The sequence below is a fragment of the Momordica charantia genome, assembly GCF_013281855.1.
Source record: "Momordica charantia cultivar OHB3-1 chromosome 1 unlocalized genomic scaffold, Mcharantia_2.0 BLBB01000001.1, whole genome shotgun sequence".
Lineage (NCBI taxonomy): Eukaryota > Viridiplantae > Streptophyta > Magnoliopsida > Cucurbitales > Cucurbitaceae > Momordica > Momordica charantia.
Genome location: NW_028275157.1, coordinates 23817410 through 23837471, shown reverse-complemented (window position 1 = coordinate 23837471; position 20062 = coordinate 23817410). Strand labels below are relative to the sequence as shown.

The 20062-nt window shown below is 34.9% G+C and overlaps 1 protein-coding gene and 1 pseudogene across 2 annotated transcripts in view; one reads left to right on the top strand and one right to left on the bottom strand.

Moving 5' to 3' along the window:
- Positions 1-20062, top strand: part of AIR9 (Outer arm dynein light chain 1 protein) — a 31980-nt gene that overhangs the window by 3493 nt on the left and 8425 nt on the right. For both annotated transcript variants that reach the window (XM_022290854.2, XM_022290855.2), the window contains 26 exons: positions 799-864; positions 1058-1129; positions 1237-1302; positions 1412-1474; positions 1575-1640; positions 2534-2633; positions 4347-4448; positions 5057-5286; positions 5386-5500; positions 6412-6532; positions 7957-8132; positions 8867-9002; positions 12621-12721; positions 12819-12866; positions 13747-13931; positions 14037-14154; positions 14468-14595; positions 15332-15500; positions 16707-16825; positions 17149-17317; positions 17627-17711; positions 17786-17859; positions 17938-18057; positions 18895-19090; positions 19169-19290; positions 19493-19700. In XM_022290854.2, coding sequence (XP_022146546.1) covers positions 799-864; positions 1058-1129; positions 1237-1302; positions 1412-1474; positions 1575-1640; positions 2534-2633; positions 4347-4448; positions 5057-5286; positions 5386-5500; positions 6412-6532; positions 7957-8132; positions 8867-9002; positions 12621-12721; positions 12819-12866; positions 13747-13931; positions 14037-14154; positions 14468-14595; positions 15332-15500; positions 16707-16825; positions 17149-17317; positions 17627-17711; positions 17786-17859; positions 17938-18057; positions 18895-19090; positions 19169-19290; positions 19493-19700 — 3155 coding nt within the window. The remainder of the gene's footprint in view (positions 1-798; positions 865-1057; positions 1130-1236; positions 1303-1411; positions 1475-1574; positions 1641-2533; positions 2634-4346; positions 4449-5056; positions 5287-5385; positions 5501-6411; positions 6533-7956; positions 8133-8866; positions 9003-12620; positions 12722-12818; positions 12867-13746; positions 13932-14036; positions 14155-14467; positions 14596-15331; positions 15501-16706; positions 16826-17148; positions 17318-17626; positions 17712-17785; positions 17860-17937; positions 18058-18894; positions 19091-19168; positions 19291-19492; positions 19701-20062) is intronic.
- Positions 2791-4338, bottom strand: LOC148213472 (large ribosomal subunit protein eL43 pseudogene; annotated as a pseudogene).

Genomic DNA, 20062 nt, shown 5'->3' with positions numbered 1-20062 from the left:
ATTTTTCTTGGTGAAGAATCCATGATTTATGTTGTGAGATCATAGTGCATTCTATTACACTGTATACTGGAGTAATACATACATACTTACAGATGTATATATAATTATATATGATGAGAAGAAAATTTTCATTGCATTTCAATCAAATAGAGGAATACTGAAAGGATGGATTAGCTATCTAGTCAAAGAGTCCAGGAATTTTATCGAAGGGGTTCCAATAATCATAAACAAATTCCAATTATGAAAAACTTTTGCTAGAGTACACCAATTGGATGCAGTCGCAGATCATCTAGTTTTATCCCACACCTTCTCCCAATCCCTAGTATTGCATTAGAAAATTCTTAGATTTATTCCTACCAATCTTTTCCTTATTTTTCTTTGAATTAATCATAAACACTGAGGAATATTTCCTCAGTCGTTTCCTTTCCTAAGTTCACTTTCTGAACAATGGAGTGGTTGGCGTTCATATATTTTTCTCCGTGGAGGCAGCAAGGGCATGACATATTTTCAAGGATCAAATGCACCTTCCTCGCTATCCTACATGAAAATTACTTCACTGAGAAGGAGCAGAAGTGCTATAGCAAAAGAGATGCGCGTAGGTTCATATTTGAATATAGTAGACATAGATGCATCTTTAATGGAAGAGATTAGAATCATTATTTCTTTTTCTTCCTCTCTCTCTATACTGTCATTTATTTTGTTTTCTTATCTTTCATCACAATTGAATTAGTTTCTTCAATTTTGCTTTCCTGGTAATCTTAAATTTATGATTTGATATACTGATACTATTTTTGATAGTTCGTTTACCTGAGGGACAATCTCTTGTCAACATTGGAAGGAGTAGAGATACTGAAGAGAGTCAAGGTTTGTCACTTCATAAGATTGACATCCAATTCTATTGATATGTATTGAATACATGCAGCGGATTAAAAGTAGTTGATTTATAAATCAGGCCTGAAACTTGATAACATTGCACTATGCTTATAGATTTTTCAACTGACATTTGTTTTTTTGGTTTTTAATGTTTTAAGTTTATGTTTTTCCCATTTCTTTTCAGGTTCTTGACTTGAGTTTCAATGATTTTAAAGGACCTGGATTTGAACCTCTTGATAATTGCAAAGCTCTTCAGGTATCTCACAAGTTCATTATTTTTCCCCATCTGGTATGAAAAAGAAAATAAAAACGTTTATTACATCCCAGACTAAGTATTATTTTTAAATTTTTTTATGGTTTTAGCAACTGTATCTGGCTGGTAATCAAATTACTTCATTAGCCAGTCTTCCACAACTACCAAATTTGGAGGTAAAAGTTGAAAGAAGCACCCACCCCAAATGTTCATTAGCAAGCCTTCTGACATTCTTGCTCTTTTTCTCTGTTATCTCTGCTTCTTTACCATCTTATTGTTCAATAGTTTCTCTCTGTTGCTCAAAATAAGTTGAAGACACTTTCAATGGCAAGTCAGCCTCGACTTCAGGTTTTTATCTTATGAAAAGATTTCTTTTGTCAGCACCTGACACTCAATTCTTTCTACACTGTTGATACATGGTTCAATAAGATGACAAAAACTTGTGTAGGTACTAGCTGCCAGCAAAAATAGAATTTTCACCCTCAAGGGCTTTCCTCATTTACCTGCACTGGAGGTTAGTTATTTGTTTATATAGGTGCATATAGAATGTATGTGAGTGGCCTAAATTCGATCAATCAAAACTGTTATTCACATATAGGCTCGAAGAGGTTTGCATGGCAGATAATATGGCACATTTACTTGTAAAGACTATTAGGTCGAAACTGTATGAAAAGTTCAGTATAGTTCATCTCATATCAACCTGGAGGCGATGTCAATTGTGGTTAGTCCATTGTTGTGGGAGAGAATTTAGAGCCAAACAAACTAGTTGGCTTTATCCTTGCAGTAAGATATGGCCAATGTCACCGCACATGTAATGGAGCATAGTTAGTGAGTTTAAAAGAAATAAAGCATTTTAACTACAAATCAGTCAAGAGTTACTCCGATTAGTATATCAAATGAATTATAAACTATACATTTAAGTCCAAAATGAAAAAAAAAACCATATTTTAACTCATTTTAGAACCATTACAAATTTCTTAACTGTAACTTTATATATTTATAAGAATTTATGAAAAGTCAATCATGTCAAGCAAAAATCAAGTTCATTTCAGTTTTTCACTGCACGGTCAGCAATTTATTTTCGTAGTGTTTTGACATGATTCTGTATGAATTTAGAATTAAGAAGTTGGACTAACTCTTTATTTTATTTACTTATTTATTTATTTAACAGTAACTCTCTGTAAAATTTCAACTTAAAGCAACACAATTTGCTTAGTTAAATCTGACTTTGAACTTGCTGATTCCAAAGATTTTAGAGCGATTGTAAAAGTTATTAGACTTGTCTGATTTTTCTAAAGAATCCAAAGCTTCGAAGTTCCAAAAACAAAATAGATGGTAACCAATGACATCCCCAAACCAGCCAAAATTTTTGAACCTCTGTTTGACTCATGATTTCTTATGCTGCAGCATTTGCGTGTAGAGGAGAATCCCATACTCAAAATGCCACATCTAGAAGCAGCTTCAATTTTGTTGGTTGGACCTACTTTGAAAAAATTTAATGACAGAGGTAACCTAAATATTTTCAGCTATATACATTGGAATTAGTGACCCTTCTTTTTCAACTTGGTAGTTAAGCATATCAGCTTAAGACACTACCGGATTGAACTTCCTTTTTTTTTCTTTTCTTTTTTTTGAAAGCAAGAAACTGATGCAGTTGGATAAAGTAGAGATGTTGCAGTTTCAAAAACCCAGGATAATAAAAAATTATATGCTACATAAGCAGAGCTATTGGGTCTCAACTTGAAATGAAGTCAAACGGGTGTACTCAAATTGCTTCCAACAGTCATCTTCCAAGAACTCTACACTATCACTAACTCAAGACAGAAGAAAAACAAATTCTTAATCAAACTTAGCTCTTGGTCTGCTCCCTCAGCCTTCGGAGTGTGCTCCTAACGGTCATGGCACTTGCAATGTTCAATGTGTAGGCACCTCCTGCTTTCATCTTTCCAGTCCTTACAAACGCATATCAACAGCCTTCCTCTTCATGGCATACTTTCTGCAAGACTTGCTGAAGTAATTGCTTTGCTGGCTGACTTCTGACTTCCATCTTCTTAATTTGATTCCTCAAACTAGCACCATATTTAGTACTGTATTTCCTGACAATGACAGCCTTCTTGGTTCTTTTTCTCATTGTTGAGGATTAGCAGAAACAGGCATTATTGTTCCTTTTCATTATTTCAATGAGAAGTTCGTATCTTGTTAAAAAAAAAAAAAGCGCAACAAGCACACTGATAGGAATGACCTTTAGGATAATTAGGGATATTATTGAGGGTACCTTAGTAATTAGATGGAGAAGTTGTTAGGCAGAGTTGTTATAAATAGAGTGACGGTGTAATAGTTGAGGTATGCAATTGTGTAGTGATTTAGGCTCGAGTGATATCTCAAGAGGGGAGGGTTCAAGTACGGTTCAAGTACCTCTAATACTTGGGTTACATTGTGATCCTTGTATCTTTTATCTTTCAATATATTTTGGGTTCTATCACACACCTGGAGACTGAACGGTTAATTGGGGATTTGCTTCCTCAAATTAGCACCATATTTGGTACCGTATTTCCTGGAAATGATAGCCTTCTTGGTTCTCTTTGTTATTGTTGAGGATTAGCAGCAACAACACACTTAGAAACTAGACGGTTAATTAGGGTCTGGGGATTTATTTCCTCAAACTAGCACCATATTTGGTACCATTTCCTGACAATGCCAGCCTTCTTGGTTTTCTTTGTCATTGTTGAGGATTAGCAGCAACAAGCAATACCTAGAGACTTGAACGGTTAATTGGGGATTGAACTTCCTATTTTATAACTTCAATTTTGGATACATATGTTTAATTGTATGCATGCATATATTGATTAAACAAATTTTCATAAGTATGTTTATATATTAATAAGAGTAGCCTCTCACTTCAACAGCTAGAGACTGTAGATTCTTTGGTCCGCTCCTCTTTGGAGTTTTTTTTTTTTCCAGAGTTCCTTTTTTCATTTTATTTTTTTAATTAAAAAAACAATTTTCTTTCTTACATTGCTTCCAATTAAAAAACCTTTCTCTAACCTTGGAAGCCTTTTATATATTTCATTATCGTGACTGAAGTATTCATGTCTTATTTAATTAAAAAAAAAAAAAATTTCATGGAAAGAAATTATTTTACTAGAATAGAAATTTGGAATATGTCGTGCATTGCATCAACTATTAGCTATTATCACCTATGTTTGAAAATTTTGGACAGATCTTTCTCGTGAGGAGGTTGCATTGGCAAAGCGATATCCTGCACATACTGGTCTATGCATTAGGGATGGTTGGGAGTTTTGCCGTCCAGAGCTTGCAGCAGGTCTTTACGAAGTTATTCACTTGATTCTTTATTCATCAAGTTATACTTAATTTTGTTCTGAATACATTGGTCGATTGTAGAACCCTTAATTATTTGCTCATCTTTTGGTTGTTCTCTTTTGTAATCTTTTGTTTTTCTACCTTTCGCTCCCTTTGGAAGTTTGTATCTTGTTTAAAAAAATTGTAGAATCTTCATCCTTGCATTCAAATCAAAAGAGAAATAGATTGGCCTACAAACAGAATCATATTCATGTCAGAGTATTATTCAAATGCTTTTTTCATAGATGGAATTGGCATAAATAATGTTTACTAGGTCCTTTGATTTCAGCATTGGAATACAAGTTACAACTCAAGGAGCAAGACTTTTTTTTTTTAACAAGAAACAAACTTTTCATTGATAATATTTCTTGCTTATTAATTTTAGAAAAAAAGCAGGTATGCAAATAGTAATCTTTTTTCCCTGTATATGGCACCTTTTTCTATACTGCAATTTTACACTGTTTCAATGAATAAAAAACATTATTTGAATAGGAACAAAATTGTAACCACGAAAAGATAATATTCCTTGGTTAATGTTAATTTTTTTCCATATGTGCTTTAAATGATCAGACTCAACGTTTCGCTTTCTTCTTGAGAAATGGAAAGATCATTCTCCCCCTGGATTCTTGCTCAAGGAAGCTTCCGTTGATCGACCATTTGAAGAAGATACTTGTCGCTGTCATTTCTCGTTTGATCCAGAAGACAATTTAACAGACCCACAATTAGTGTTAACGTATCAATGGTTTATTGGGGAGAGAATAGCTACTAATTTTGTCGCTATACCTGATGCTACTGCAGAGGTATAAGATCCTAGAGTGATTTATGTTTCTGTTTAAGCATTATGATTAAATGGAAGGTCGATACATTATTCTTATGTTATGCTGCTGATGTTTGGGAAGGTTTATTGGCCAAAGCATGAAGATATTGGAAAAGTATTAAAAGTAGAGTGCACTCCCATCCTGGGAGATACCAAGTATAATTCCATTTTCGCCATATCATCTCCAGTTGCCCCAGGTACCTATTCTTGTTTTTTTTTTGAACAAGAAACAACTTTTTATTGATATATGGTAAGGAAAAATGTTCAAGATACAAACCCAAGGGGTGAAAAAAAAAGAGAGAGAAGGAGAGGAAAATGACGAAGAAACCTATTCTTGTTCTTTTAGGGAAACAAATGATTGAGATTGGATCCTCTCACAAATCTAAGTTTGGGCTCAATATTTTTAGTTCTTACCTTTTCTCTAATATAGATTTGTGTGTATATATTTAAATAAAATCCTACTTTCATTTAGCTCAAAAAAAAAAAAAAACTATCCACTTTCACCTTTGTAAGGCAAAGCCCTTCTTTTCGTAGGGGAAGGCTGTTAGCAACCCTTTTTTTACTTTTATTTTTTAGGCTTAGATTTTTTTTTTTTTTAAACAAGAAACAACTTTCCATTGATGAAGGAAAAGGAGAAAAAATTCAAGAATACAAACTCCCAAAGGAGAGATAGAAAGAGAGAAGAGAAATAAAAGGGGTCCAACAAGGAGCAATACATATAATGAAGAGACAATAAAAGCCAATAAGACCAGAGGTTTTTTACTATTGAGACTAGAGGTAGGGATATTATTTGCGAGTTGAGTAGTTTGGTTTCCTTCCCTTTGAGCTGTTCCACCAAGTCCTTTTGTAATTACTCCTCAACAAAAAGTTATCATGTTGTACGTGGAGCTATTCCACCAAGTTCTTTTGTAATTACTCCTCAACTATGGTTGCTTCAAAAATATTTTTGTTATTTGTGGAAGCCCTTCTACATTTGTAATACTAGATGAATAATTTGTTTGGAGATATTTTAATCTTCATATTTGGCATTCATACTATACTATCCTCATAATTACAGCTTAGATAATGGCATTATCCAGTCATGTTTATTTTATTTTATTTTATTAAGGAAGCAGAATTCCGAAGGTTGTGAACCTTGAAGTGCATGGGGAGCTAGTGGAGGGTAATATTATCAGAGGCTCAGCTATCGTTGCATGGTGTGGAGGATCTCCTGGGAAAAGTGTTGCTAGGTGAGATTGCATCTTCAAACAATTATGTATTCTATTTGGTTGTTGGCATCACAATCAAATGGAAGCCTTCAAATTTTTCAATGGACAGTCCATAAATGAGTAAATATTTGACTTGTACCTACTACCTATATTAAATATTTTAGGTTAAATTACCAATTTGAAAAATACATGCATGTAAATAAGCTATGTATCATCATCAGTAAACGAGGAGTGGTTGGTTTTGGTGGGATAAATTCTAGTCAGAGCCGGAGAACACATTCTTTAACTTTTTCTTGTTCTGGTTCAAATATGAAAGTTGAATAGTGAAGTTTTTTTTATGAAACTTGTACATTCAACTTGTACAAAAATGAAAGTTGAACTTAATACTCTTATTTTTGGACAAGGAAACACAACTTTTCGTTGAAATTTTGAAAGTGTACTGGCAAGGTTAAATGGAACTCTGGAGTGTATATATAGAAGGCAGCTCCTACTGGAAACCAAAAAGGAAAGTTACAAGAGTAATCAAACCCAAAATGGAAAGCATCAACCTTTCAATGTATGAAAAACATAAAGACATAGAAATCTTTTACTCCATGGAGCTCAAAAGTCTTCAGACCATTGAAGGAAATTTTCTAGCCAGATTTCAAAAAGAAGCTTTAGCTGGAGTGATCCAAAGAAAACTTGCTTGATTTTTTTTTTTAATATATAAATAAAATCTTTATATAGACACTGCTGCAAGTAAAAGTATTAGGAAGTCCGCAAACCCTGTAATGGAGAGTAAAAACCTCGAAAGGATAGTCAAAATAACTATGAAAAACTCTTCAGCCTAAAACCACACTATGTAACCAAAAACTCATCTTTTTTTTTTAGTACATGTGGACTCATGACTTCTAAGTCCCTTAACTAGATGAGCTAGGCTTATGTTAACCAAAAACTCATTTTGAGGTAACTTTTTTTTCTTTAATATTTTTTTTTATAGGTAACAAACGAATTTGTTAATAAGAAGAAAGAGGATTAAAAAAAAAGCAGATGAGATATCCCTGCCAGCCAAGGGGTTTACAAAAAAGACTCCAAATTAGAAATTTTTTTTGTCAAAACAAGAAAGTAAATATAAGGAGAGGACCAAATATAAACTGTCCCTTAATATAAACTGATAAACAAATCTGCTTTTTATCTTTAAGCAAAGACTCTCCTGACTTTCATGTTTTGGGATAAGAAACAGAAGGTATTAAACCAAAAAGGAGAAAACAGCGTACGGGCAAGGGCTGAGGCGACCCTCCTGACTTTGAAAGCCAAACTTCCCAAGTAGTAACCAACTATCCAACGAACCTTTCAAATATTGAAAAGCAAAGTTGAGCTTATTCTCATACACATATTAGCTAATACATGCACATATACCTATAAGCATGGTCTTTTCTTCTGAAAAACCGTCTTTACATCCTCAGTTGGTTAAGGAGAAAATGGAACAGCCCCCCTGTTGTAATTGTTGGAGCAGAAGAGGAGGAATATTGCTTGACAGTAGATGATATCGATTCAAGTTTGGTTTTCATGTACACACCTGTTACAGAAGAAGGTGCCAAAGGCGAACCTCAATATAAATATACTGATTTCATCAAAGCTGGTATGTGAATAATGAATAACTGCATAGATGTTTTCTGAATCCTAAGCCATATGTTTATCTTATAGATTGATTTCTCTTAATGCCTTTCTGGAATAAACAAATATATTATTTTCTAGTATTCTTCGAGAATATGCATTTTATTGATTCATTGAGGTGTTGCTGGTGACTACAGATTTATTTTTTCCATCTTTGCCAAACTACTCCAAAACCATTCTTCTCAAGGACCAAGTCATCAAACTTCTATGCCATATGCATTCCCACTCCCACAATTGATTTTAGAGAACTTCATTTTTCTTCTTATTCATGTGAAAACTACATCCATGCATAGGATGTTTGGTTAACATGTGAATAAAAGATTAAATTTATCGCAAACCATCAGTTTAATCTTTTGGGTTAAGTGATAGTTTGATATGGTATCAGAGTAAGAGGTCTTGAGTTGTAATGTAATTTCCTCATTAATATTGATAATCACTTGTTAGCCCTTGTGTTATTTTCCAAACCCATATGTGAGAAGGAGTTCTATTCAATGAAAACTTGGTTTCTTATAGGAAAAAAGTATGGACAAAAGATTAAATTTATTGTAATCCATTTGCTTAAGCTTTTGAGTTTAGTGATAGTTTAACATGTTTTCTAAAAATAAATTTCCTTTTTGTCATGGTCTCTTCAACCTTGGCACCTTTATGATATTTCATAGCATATAATATAATGGAGCTAATCATGACCTCTGATTGCAGCTCCCCCATCAGTCAGTAATGTTCGAATAATAGGAGATGTTGTTGAAGGAACTACCATCAAGGGAGTTGGTGATTACTTTGGAGGAAGAGAAGGTCCAAGCAAGTTTGAGTGGTTGTATGAGAACCAGGATACTGGGTAAGTAATAAACATATATCTTCCTTCTATCTTATGGAGGACATGAACATTAGTCTGGATAATTTCTTCTACTCCAGTATTGCTCTGTGTTTTTAATGAATTAAAGTTTATAGATTTTCATCAGTGAACTTGATGAACATGATCTACTATACTTTTTTTGTTATGTGGCTTCCCTCTGCTATTTCCTTGTCCCCACTGCTACTGTTTTTTTTTCTTGATAAGAAACAATTTCATTGATGGATGAAATTACAAAGAGAGGGGCAAATCCACCAAAAACCAAAGAAGTTACAGAAAACTTCTCCAATTGGATAATAAAGAGCTTAAACTATAAGAATGAAAAAAGTGTGTTGATCTACACCAAGACATAGCATGAAAAGTAATGTTATCAAAAAGGGCGATGAAAGGCAGATTTTTGTCTAGGAATAGTCGATGGTTCCTTTCATTTCAAAAAATCCAAAGAAAAGCTCGAATGAAGTCCTTCCACATAATCTCTTTAGCTTTCTTGAAAGGGTGACCCACAAGAACTAAAGACAGCAAATCTTGTATGTCAAAAGGGAGGGCGGTAGACCAGTCAAATGCATGGAGAATCAAATTCCAAAAGTCCATGGCCGGGGAGCAAGTGTGAAAAAGGTGGGAGGGCGATTCCCCTTCTTTTTTGCATAGAATACACCAATGTGGTGAGACAACGATGAAGGGTAATCTTCGTTGTAGCTTATCTGAGGTGTTGATGCCCCTGTGAGCGAGCTCCCATATCAAAAACTTGGTTTTTTTGGGGTAGTTTTCTTTCCAAATGGCTTTGGGAAGAGTTGAGTGCAAGAGGGATCTCTTTGGAGCCATGTCAGTGGGAAGAGTCTTGATGGAAAAGGATCCATTCCTGTCTAATGGCCAAACCCATGAGTCATCACCTTCATGGAGAGAGATGGAATCCAAATGATGGGATAGAGTTGCCCAATCTGTAATTTCCTCCTCTGTTCTATGTCCCAGAAATTGAGGATGGGGTTCCAAATTTCTTTGACAGAAGCTGTTTTCTGAAGAGATAGGGAGAAGAGGCGGGGGAAGGTTAAGGCCAATGGGGAATCAAACAGCCAAGGATGAAGCCAGAAAGAAGTAGATGCTCCATTTCTCACCTTGGAGGATATTCTGTCAAAAATGAGATGCCTCTGCTTGTAGATATTCCTCCAAGGACCATGGGCCAGCAAAATGGATTTTGATCCAGGTTTGGTGTTGAAAGCTTCAGCTGTATATTTTGCCACAATGACTCTTCTCCAAAGGGCATGTTTTTCGATTCTAAAGCGCCAAATCCATTTAGCAAGATTCTTGTCTTTCATGCAGTGTAGACCGAGACCTCCTTGTTCAATAGGACTCGAGACTTTCTCCCATTTGACGAGGTGCATCGATGATGAATCATTACCCCCCTCCAAAGAAAGTTTCTGTGAAGCTTCTTAATGTCTTTAGCAACCCTGTTAGGCATGGCCAAAAGAAAGAGATAGTAGGTAGGAAGGTTAGAAAGAGTAGCTTGGATCAGCGTGTGTCGATCCCCTTTAGTGATGAAGGAGTGTTGCCATGAATGTAGTCGCCTTTCAATTTTCTCAATAACAGGGGCCAAAAAGCAACAGTGTTAGGAGATGCATTAAGAGGGAGACCCAAGTATGAGTTTGGCCAAGATCCAACCTTACAACCATATGAAGCAGCAATAGTGTTGAGCCGATCCTCTTCGATATTAAGATCGAGGATCTCCGATTTGGTATGGTTTATGTTTAAACCCGATGCATCCTCGAAGGTCTTAATAATCTGAAAAAGATTATTGATGGCTTCATCCTCGTCAATGGAGAAGAGAAGAGTGTCATCGGCAAATTGGAGGTGGTGGATATGAAGAAGTTCGGTTCCCAAAGAGAAGCCCTTTATTGATCCCGAATCAGCAGCTTGAGTGAGGAGGTGACTAAGACAATCAACCACTAAAATGAAGAGAAAAGGTGCGAGAGGATCACCTTGCGTAAGGCCCCGAGTTGCTTGGATTTTACCTCTTGGTCTCCCATTGATGATGATAGAGAAATTGGTATTTGATATGCATCCTTTAATCCATTTTCTCCATGTAGATCCAAAACCTTTTGCACAAAGGATATCGTCTAGGAAATCCCAATCCACTTTGTCAAAAGCCTTCTCTATATCAAGTTTGATAATCACCCCTCTTTGTTTCTTCCGCTTCCATTCTTCTACAATTTCGTTGGCAATGAGGGAAGCATCAAGGATTGTCGTCCTTCCACAAAAGCTGATTGTAGTTCCGAGATGGTGGATGGAAGGACCTTTTTAAGTCTTGAAGAAAGCACTCGAGCCACAATTTTGTAGAGAAAAGTGGTGAGGCTAATTGGCCTATAGTCCCCAACAGTGCGAGCATTAGATTTCTTTGGGATAAGACAGATGTATGTTTCATTGAGACTCGCATTGATTGCCTCCTGTTACATATTGTTTGTTGTTGGTTCCCTTGTATCATTGTATGCTAATTATATAATGCTCATCGGATAAGATTGCTTGACTACCAGTTTGTTTTACATTTATAGAAAGTGCAAGAGTTAGTTAATTCGTTAGTAATGAGCTAGAAGGTTTTCTGGTAGTTATAAAGGAGAGTGAAAACTGTATAGCAGATGGTATGAAATTGGATAGGTTGGTGAGGGAAGGCTCTCAAGAGCTGGAAACTGTACTACTCGGTTACTCCACTTATCCTTGAAGAAAGAGGCATCCATAAGGGATCTATGGGAGGAAGAATCTAGCTGCTGGAATTTGGGTCTTAGAAGACAAAGGATGAAGAAATTACTGACTGGGTGTTTCTCAACCAGCAGCTCTCTGCTGTCCATTTGTCCACAAGAGCCAATCTCATGGTATGGAAATTAGAAACTTATGGTATCTTTTACGCCAATTCCCTGATTAAGGACTTAACACACCACAACCCGGACCCCTCACCCCATCTTGCTGACGTCATTTGGAAAGATTTCTATCCCAAAAAGGTGAAATTATTTCTTTGGGAGCTCAGTTACCGTGCCATATAACTAATGATAAACTTCAAAGAAGGCTGCCACATATGGCTTTATCCCCCAATGGTGCACAATCTACCAATCCAATTTGAAGACCCAACAACATCTTTTTGTCACATGTCCATATGCATCAGTTTTCTGGGACTTCACCCTCAATGCTTTTGGTTGGTCCACGGTATTGCCAACAGATCCTCCCCTCCTCATTGCAACAACACTTGCTGTCCACCCTTTTAAAAAGGAAAAGAAGCTACTCTGGATGAATTTCATTCGAGCTTTCTTTTGGCTCAAAGAACCTAAATTTCTCCCTTATGAGAGGCTTTTTGATGCTATAGTCTATCTAGTTATTACATGGTGTAAAAGCTCTCCTCTTTTCCATCACTACAGTTACTCTTCCCTTATAGGCAATTGGAAGTGCTTCATGTAATCCCTCTACGGGACTTTTGTAATTTCATGCTATCAATGAAATTGTTTCTTTCACACACCAAAAAAAAAAAAAAGAATAAACTTGAATCAGTGACACATTTTTAGTTCTTCAAATTGTTATTTGTTTATAGTTTTGACATTGAAACTTTCTTGACTTATTATGCAGAGACTTTGATTTGGTGTCTTCTGGTACATGTGAATATACCTTGAATAAAGAAGATATTGGGCGGCAATTGACTTTTGTATATGTGCCTGTCAATTTGGAGGGTTTGCCTTTTACCCTTTTGTCTGATAATAGTTGGTTTAATGTTATAAATTTTCTTGCTACTAAATATTTTTGATAATCTTGTTTAATGTGTCTTAGGGCAAGAAGGTGAATCTGTGTCAGTGACATCAAATGTAGTTAAGCCAGGTAATTTGAGTAGTTTACAAATTATTAGATTTGTAAGTTTCTAGTTACGTCCCTTGAAAAAAAATTTAGGACTATAAAATTATGTTAATGGATAAAAACAGATACTACCAAAAGGCCGAGAAAGGTATAAAATTATGTTAATTGATGGACAAGGCAACATAGATTAGTATTTGATGCGCCTTTCCAGAAAGGCAAGGAGCCTACCAAAGTAAGTGTTTTAAAAAGAAAGTGCCTCTAGCCTAAGTGGGTGGTGTAGTGAAAATACAGTAGTGTCTTTAAGGCCGCACCATGGTAAACCAAACTTTTGAGAAATGAGATCCAGCATCTTCTAGCTAGGTTACAATAAATAAACGACCAAGATTGGTCAATTGTTGTTTCTCTGTTCCTTTTGCAATTCACGCAAATTTGAGGTGAATTAATCAGTGGTAATTTGATGCAATTTAGATAGCAAGGTTTTTTGTTTTTTTTTTTTGATATGAAACCACTCTTTCATTGAGAAAAATGAATAGAAGAACAAGAAGGGCATAAAAAAAAGAAAAGAAGAACCTTTTATTCAGCAGAAGGTTCATTTTTTATTTGATTATGGAGTCTTTAACTAAATGACACGGTGTTATCATGTATTCATGTTGTTCCCATATCTCTTAGGTCCTGTGTTTTTGTTAATTATGTTAAATTCTATTTTTTTCTACTTCTATTTGAAAATTGTATCCATGCATTTAAATTGCTATCTATTGGAACTACATAAGCTTATTCTGTATACACATATTTTCCATCCTTTTTTTCCTATACTTTTATATATTATTGATGGGAAATGTTAATTTTAAAAAGAGATCTTCTTAAAACATATTCCCTCTCTTTACATATTTTTTCACAATTTCAGCTCCTCCAAAGGTCACAAACGTAAAAATAATTGGAGATATAAGAGAAAACGGTAAGGTTACTGTAACTGGTGTAGTTACTGGAGGAAGTGAAGGCTCTAGTCGAGTACAGTGGTTTAAAACAAGTTCTTCAACATTGGAAAGTTTGGATGGTCTTGAGGCATTGAGCACATCCAAGATTGCAAAGGTAAGTGGCAAAATATACGGTTGTCAGTTGAATCTTAGGCAAACTTCGCACTTTGGAATATTTTCCCTTTGGTATTTTCTAGTTCTAAATTTGACGTCTGTATAGGCATTTCGTGTACCTCTAGGGGCAGTTGGCTTTTACATTGTTGCGAAATTCACTCCAATGGCTCCAGATGGTGAATCAGGGGAGCCAGCTTATGCAATATCAGATAGTTCAGTTGATAGTAAGTCATTTTTATTTTATATTTGCGTCTTTGAATTTATTGAATTGTAAATAATTGAATAAATAATATAATTTTATGACCTTATGTGCTTTAAAATTGTATAAATTTATCGTAATTCACTTTATAAACATACATGTGTCTAATGTTTAGTTTTATATTGTGCACTGGGGAAAATGCATATTAAGGTGTTCATTATTTGACTTGGAATTTTACTGCCCCGCCAGTGTGCAGGTTATCAACAGTATACCTGCATCTTCTTCAACTCCAGGACAGGCATTTTAGATTTCTCCTAATTCAATTTTCTTTCTTGTAGCCCTTCCTCCCAGCTTAAACTTCTTATCAATTACTGGTGATTACACTGAAGGTGGGATATTAACAGCATCATATGGTTATGTTGGGGGTCATGAAGGAAAAAGTATTTACAGATGGTACCTTCATGAGGTATGCACTTTGGTCCAGCTTTTGTTGTATCATGTCGTGTACAATAATAACAATTTATTCTATGAACAATCACCATGAATTTGCACAATTACAAATCAACATGTTGTAGACCTACTGTAAGGCACCCATAGTGAACGTCTATCACAGACAGGGTAAAGGGGGGAATTATGACCCTTGACATTTAGCTTTTTTCTTTTTTTCTTTTTTTTTTTTTGGACAAGGCACAAAATTTTTTGATTGATAAATGAAAAGAAAGAAAAAAGTTCAAGATACAAACTCCTTTGTGAGCAAGCAATCAAACTAAGTTGCAGAGAAACACAATTTCATTAAAACTAAATCCAGCTTTTCTTCCTCCTCTTTACTCAGCATTATCAGCTGCTCTTCTTCCTCCCTGGTATAAGTAAAGGGTGGCTTAGGAAGTCTACAAAGTTTATTTGACAAATTTATGCCGTGTTACCTGGAAATCCTGTTGAATGAATAGCATTATTGAGATCCTGACATGACCACCAGAGATAAAATATTTGTTCATTTCCTCTTTCCTTCTCTATATCCTTATAGAAATTTGAAAAAGTAGCAGCTCAGGGCTTTGAATTAGGATCTGCTGCAGTAGCAGTTTTGATGCAATTTGATATTGTATGATCATGATTATATCTGATAAAACCGAGCACCCATAAGCATTTTGCTGGGTGTTATGGGTTTATTATGGTGTTGACACTGTTGCTCTATGAATCTGCAGAATGAAAATGACTCTGGCACTCTAATACAGGAGGTTTCAGGACTTCTTCAGTATCGAATTCCGAAGGACATAATTGGTAAATTCATTTCATTTCAATGTACACCTGTCCGTGATGATGAGATAATGGGTGAGCCCCGAATTTGCATGGCACAAGAGCGAATTCGTCCTGGTAATTTTTTTTTCTTGCTTTCTATTGCATTTTTCTAATTGTTATCCTAATTCATTGTCCATTTACTGAAATGATGATTTTGATCACAATTCTTTATGGTATAGAGTCTAAAATGTGAATATGTCTTCTGTTATTTTGTCAGTTTTTTATTTGAGGGAACTTAATTTTTCATTGATGTAATGATGGATGAAAAATTACATATGGTTATCAACAACTTACATAGGAAAGAAGACTTTCAAACCAGCTAAATACATGAATCAAAATTCCATCGAATACAACTTGAGGTCAACCTAAAGACCTAACAAAACAAATCATAACATCACTAACAAAAGCTGACTAACTAAAGACTAAGCAAAGCTCAACAACATCTGCATCTCCATTTTTACAAAGAACAAACGACCAGTGGAATCATCTGCAATGCGAGCCGCAAATGAGATGACAAATGAACCTTGTCAGGAAACTTAAACTTCTATAGAAAAGAAAGGATAAAAAAAAGAAAAGAAAAGAAAAACTCTATAATGTGATACTACAATGTTAAACAAAGAATTTCTTATTAGAATTTTTTTTGAATAAGAATGAATCTATAAAAAGATGATAAAGTTCAAAAGAATCTATAAGACTTGGCCTCTAGCATGCTTTTTTAATAAATAGTTTTTAATGTTTTCAATTTAATTTAATTTATTATTTGTTTTCTGAAGAGAGACACGATTTCATTAAAGTAATGAAATTACAAAATGGAGGAAGACCTCCGCTGATAAAGGGGTTACAAAAATGCCCTCCAGGTAGCCCATATTTCACTAATAGTTTTTATTTTATTTTGGATAAAGAGACAATGTATAAAGAAAACCACAAAAGAGAGAAACAACCTCAGGGCAGAGGGTTAAGATCACACTCTGCCCTTAGCTTTCTGAATTTTTATCCAATTTTAGTATGCTGCCAATTTTCTATTTGGCAGTTTAAGTATGAAAACAGAAGCTAACCAACCAACAGTAACTAACATTAAAAAACTAACAAGGAGACAAAAGGTTGCAATAATGCCTGTATCAGAGAAGTTCATGTCTTTTATTGGTTTTAGACATTTATTTTTTTGTATACTGCAATCATCCTGTGTAGTTTTCGTATAAAAAATGAGCTCTGTTCCATTTGTCTATTCATATTTACTTGAATGTAGTTTCTTATTCAAGTTGGTTGGTTTTTGATGATCAGGTAGCCCAAGATTGCTCTCTCTAGATATTGTTGGAAGTGTTGTTGAAGGAACAATTCTTAGTGTCGACAAGAACTATTGGGGTGGTGATGAGGGTGAATCAGTTTTTCGGTGGTTTCGAGTACTTTCTTTGACCTCAACACCAATTGTTGTAATCTTGTAATTCTTTTTTTATAATAAATTTAATAAAGGGAACAGAATTTTCATTGATGAAATGAAAGATTAAAAATTTTTTAATCAAAAAGTTCTTCTGAGTTATTTGGCAAGTACCATACAAGATTGGGTCATTTTGGAAAAGATACAAATAAAAATGTCCTAGCCAGTAGGAAATTCAAATCTAGTAATTTAATATCTGTTATAACATGAAATTAATTTTGATTTATTTATTTGCTGGTTACTATGTGCACAGCCACTCTATGTCTGAGAGTTATATTGTTGGTACAGACTTGCACTGATGGGACTCAGCACGAAGTTAGGGGGGCAACAACAGCAACATACATGCTCTCAGTTGATGACATTGGCTTCCTTGTATCTGTTTCTTGTGAGCCTGTAAGAAGTGACTGGGCTCGTGGTCCTATTGTTATTTCTGAACAAATTGGACCTATAGTGCCTGGTAAATATAGTTCTTTTCAACTTCACATAACAAAATTTTACAAGGAGCTTTTTTCCCTTTAGCTCTTCAAACAGTCAGCAAAGTCTTGTAGTTTAGCTTGTTAGAGATTTAGAGTCGTAACTGGGATTGGTAAATTCCAGTTTTATAAGTCAACTGAAATATGTGTCTCATAAAAAAAAATCCAATTTTATTTTATCAGGATCATGAAAATTAAAATATAGTCGACATATTTATGGTTTAATTAATATACGTATGCACTTTTGTTTTTATTTGAAGGCTTTTATGTGTATGTGTATCAATATAATGCAGGTCCTCCCATTTGTCAGTCTTTGGAGATTGCTGGATTGCTGGTTGAAGGCCAACGTTTGAACTTCAATGCAGCTTATAGTGGGGGGTATGTGTGATTATGAGAAGTATACTTTTGTTCTTGATACCAAGGCTTTTCTTTTCTTTATTCTTTAAATGCAGGGAGAGAGGAGAATGTCATCATGAGTGGTTTAGGGTTAATAATAATGGAACAAAGGAGGAACTCATGAGGGATGGTGAGATCTTGTTGAGTTATTTGATTGGTTTTATTTTCTTCTGACCCCAAATTCTCATTAAATTTTCTCATATAACAGAATTCCTGGATTTAACTTTGGATGATGTGGGAAGCCATATTGAACTTGTTTACACTCCAGTACGAGATGATGGAATGAAAGGAAACCCAAGGAGCGTAATATCGGATGTAATTGCTCCAGGTAATTTATATCCATAATTAGGATTGTCATGTTGGTCTTTTTTGGGGATTTGCATTCCATGTTACTGTTTTAACTTCATGATGTTAGTCCCAAGATATTACATATAAGCTTTCATAATAAAAAATAAAAGCTGAATAAAGAATATAGCATCAATGAAAGACATCTACTAAAGTTCTTTTGAACTGAATTAGAATGAAAAAAATTAACATTCAGAATGTTATTATGCTTGGAATTAGAAACAGATATATGTTTACTCAGAAAATAAGTAGAGAGACTGGAAAAGGTAGTGGGACCCACTAAATGGAGAATGAATCAATGGAATGGAAATGGTTTTTAATTTTGATGTGGAGCTCACTATTTGAAAACCATTTTCCATTTCTTAATTTGTTTTCTGTACCCACATCTACTATTCTAACTGTTTAAACATTATTCTTTAGGTTTCTTTTATTCCTTGCAATTGAATCTCCCAGAATGCGTTCACCCCTGCACAGTTTCCTGAAATCTTTCTATTAGTCTTCTTTGCTGCACCACCAACACAACAAATTTATGGTTCCAAGTTTTCTCTGTTCTCTATCCCACACAGAGAAGAGAAGGACCAGGCAATGCTAAATATATCCCTTGATCTCTTATACAAAAGGACCAAGGTCATTGCAATATGAAACTGTTGATGCTTTCAAGCATTTTTTTGCTGAGTGCACACAATTTTGCAGAAATTCTTTTAAATCTGTTATTTCCTCGAATGAACTGGGATGTCTATACTAGATGAATTGTGTGGAAGTCTAGGATACAAAGTTTAATGCATATACTTAGTAACTGCACTTCCTTTCTTTGGTGTAGGGGAACCTATGGGACTAAAACTTATAATACCAGATTGCAGTGAGGGCAAGGAGGTAGTTCCAATGAAGTTGTATTTTGGTGGCCATGAAGGCACTGGAGAATATATCTGGTACAGGATAAGGCATAAACTGGAAGAATCTGAACTAGGGGACTTGTTGAATTCTCGTGAAGATGTCTTCATATGTGATAGAAAGCTGTGAGTTATGATTTTGAATTTCAATTCGTTAAACTGAGTCCAAATAAAATGAATGGATTGAATGGTTTGTTGTTCCAGAACGTATATTCCATCTCTCGATGATGTGGGTTCATATTTGGCCTTGCATTGGCTTCCCACACGTGTTGATGGCCAATGTGGAAAGCCATTAGTTGCAGTTTCAAGTTCACCTGTGATCCCAGGTACAGATGTGGCTATAGATCTTCAATTTTTAGTTTAAAATGGAATATATTTTGGTTTGGAGAAAAGAACGGGGTTTGATTCCTTCTATTGATATTATTTCTGATGTTCGTGTCGGTGTCTCTTATGTCCTATACAGCAACATGTAGGTTAATACTTTCGGCTTTTAATTAGATAACTAATTGATATTAAATATTGTTACAGCCTTACCCGTGGTTTCTGCTGTTCGTGTCAAAGAATTGTCATTTGGTATTTATTCTGGAGAAGGCAAATATTTTGGTGGTTATGAGGGATTGAGCCTCTTTAGTTGGTATCAAGAGACAAATGATGGAACAATCATTCTCATTAAGGGTGCCACCTCTATGACCTATGAAGTCACCGAAGCTGATTATAATTGCCGTCTGTTATTTGGGTAATTATACTTTTTGTTTTCTCCAAGATGTAATGTCCAATGCCTTGCCTTATAATTTCATTCATCAACTTTGGAATTCCCCTGCACCAAGGACTGTGGTTATGGTAGCTGGTCCTAGATGAAGTGAATGGAAAATATTAATTGCTTTTGTATAACATGTTCTGAGAGGGAATACCTAATAGTGCTAGGTGTTAGGCGCCTTAAAGGAGATAAAGTTCTTTTTACCTTTTATTTTTGTTAGAGTATATATTAGTATATTTTATATTCTTGTATTAATATTAATTTGTCCTTTACCTTCTCCTTATAGGATTAGGTCAACCTTGTATATTTGTCTATATATAGAGACTTTAATAATGAGAATA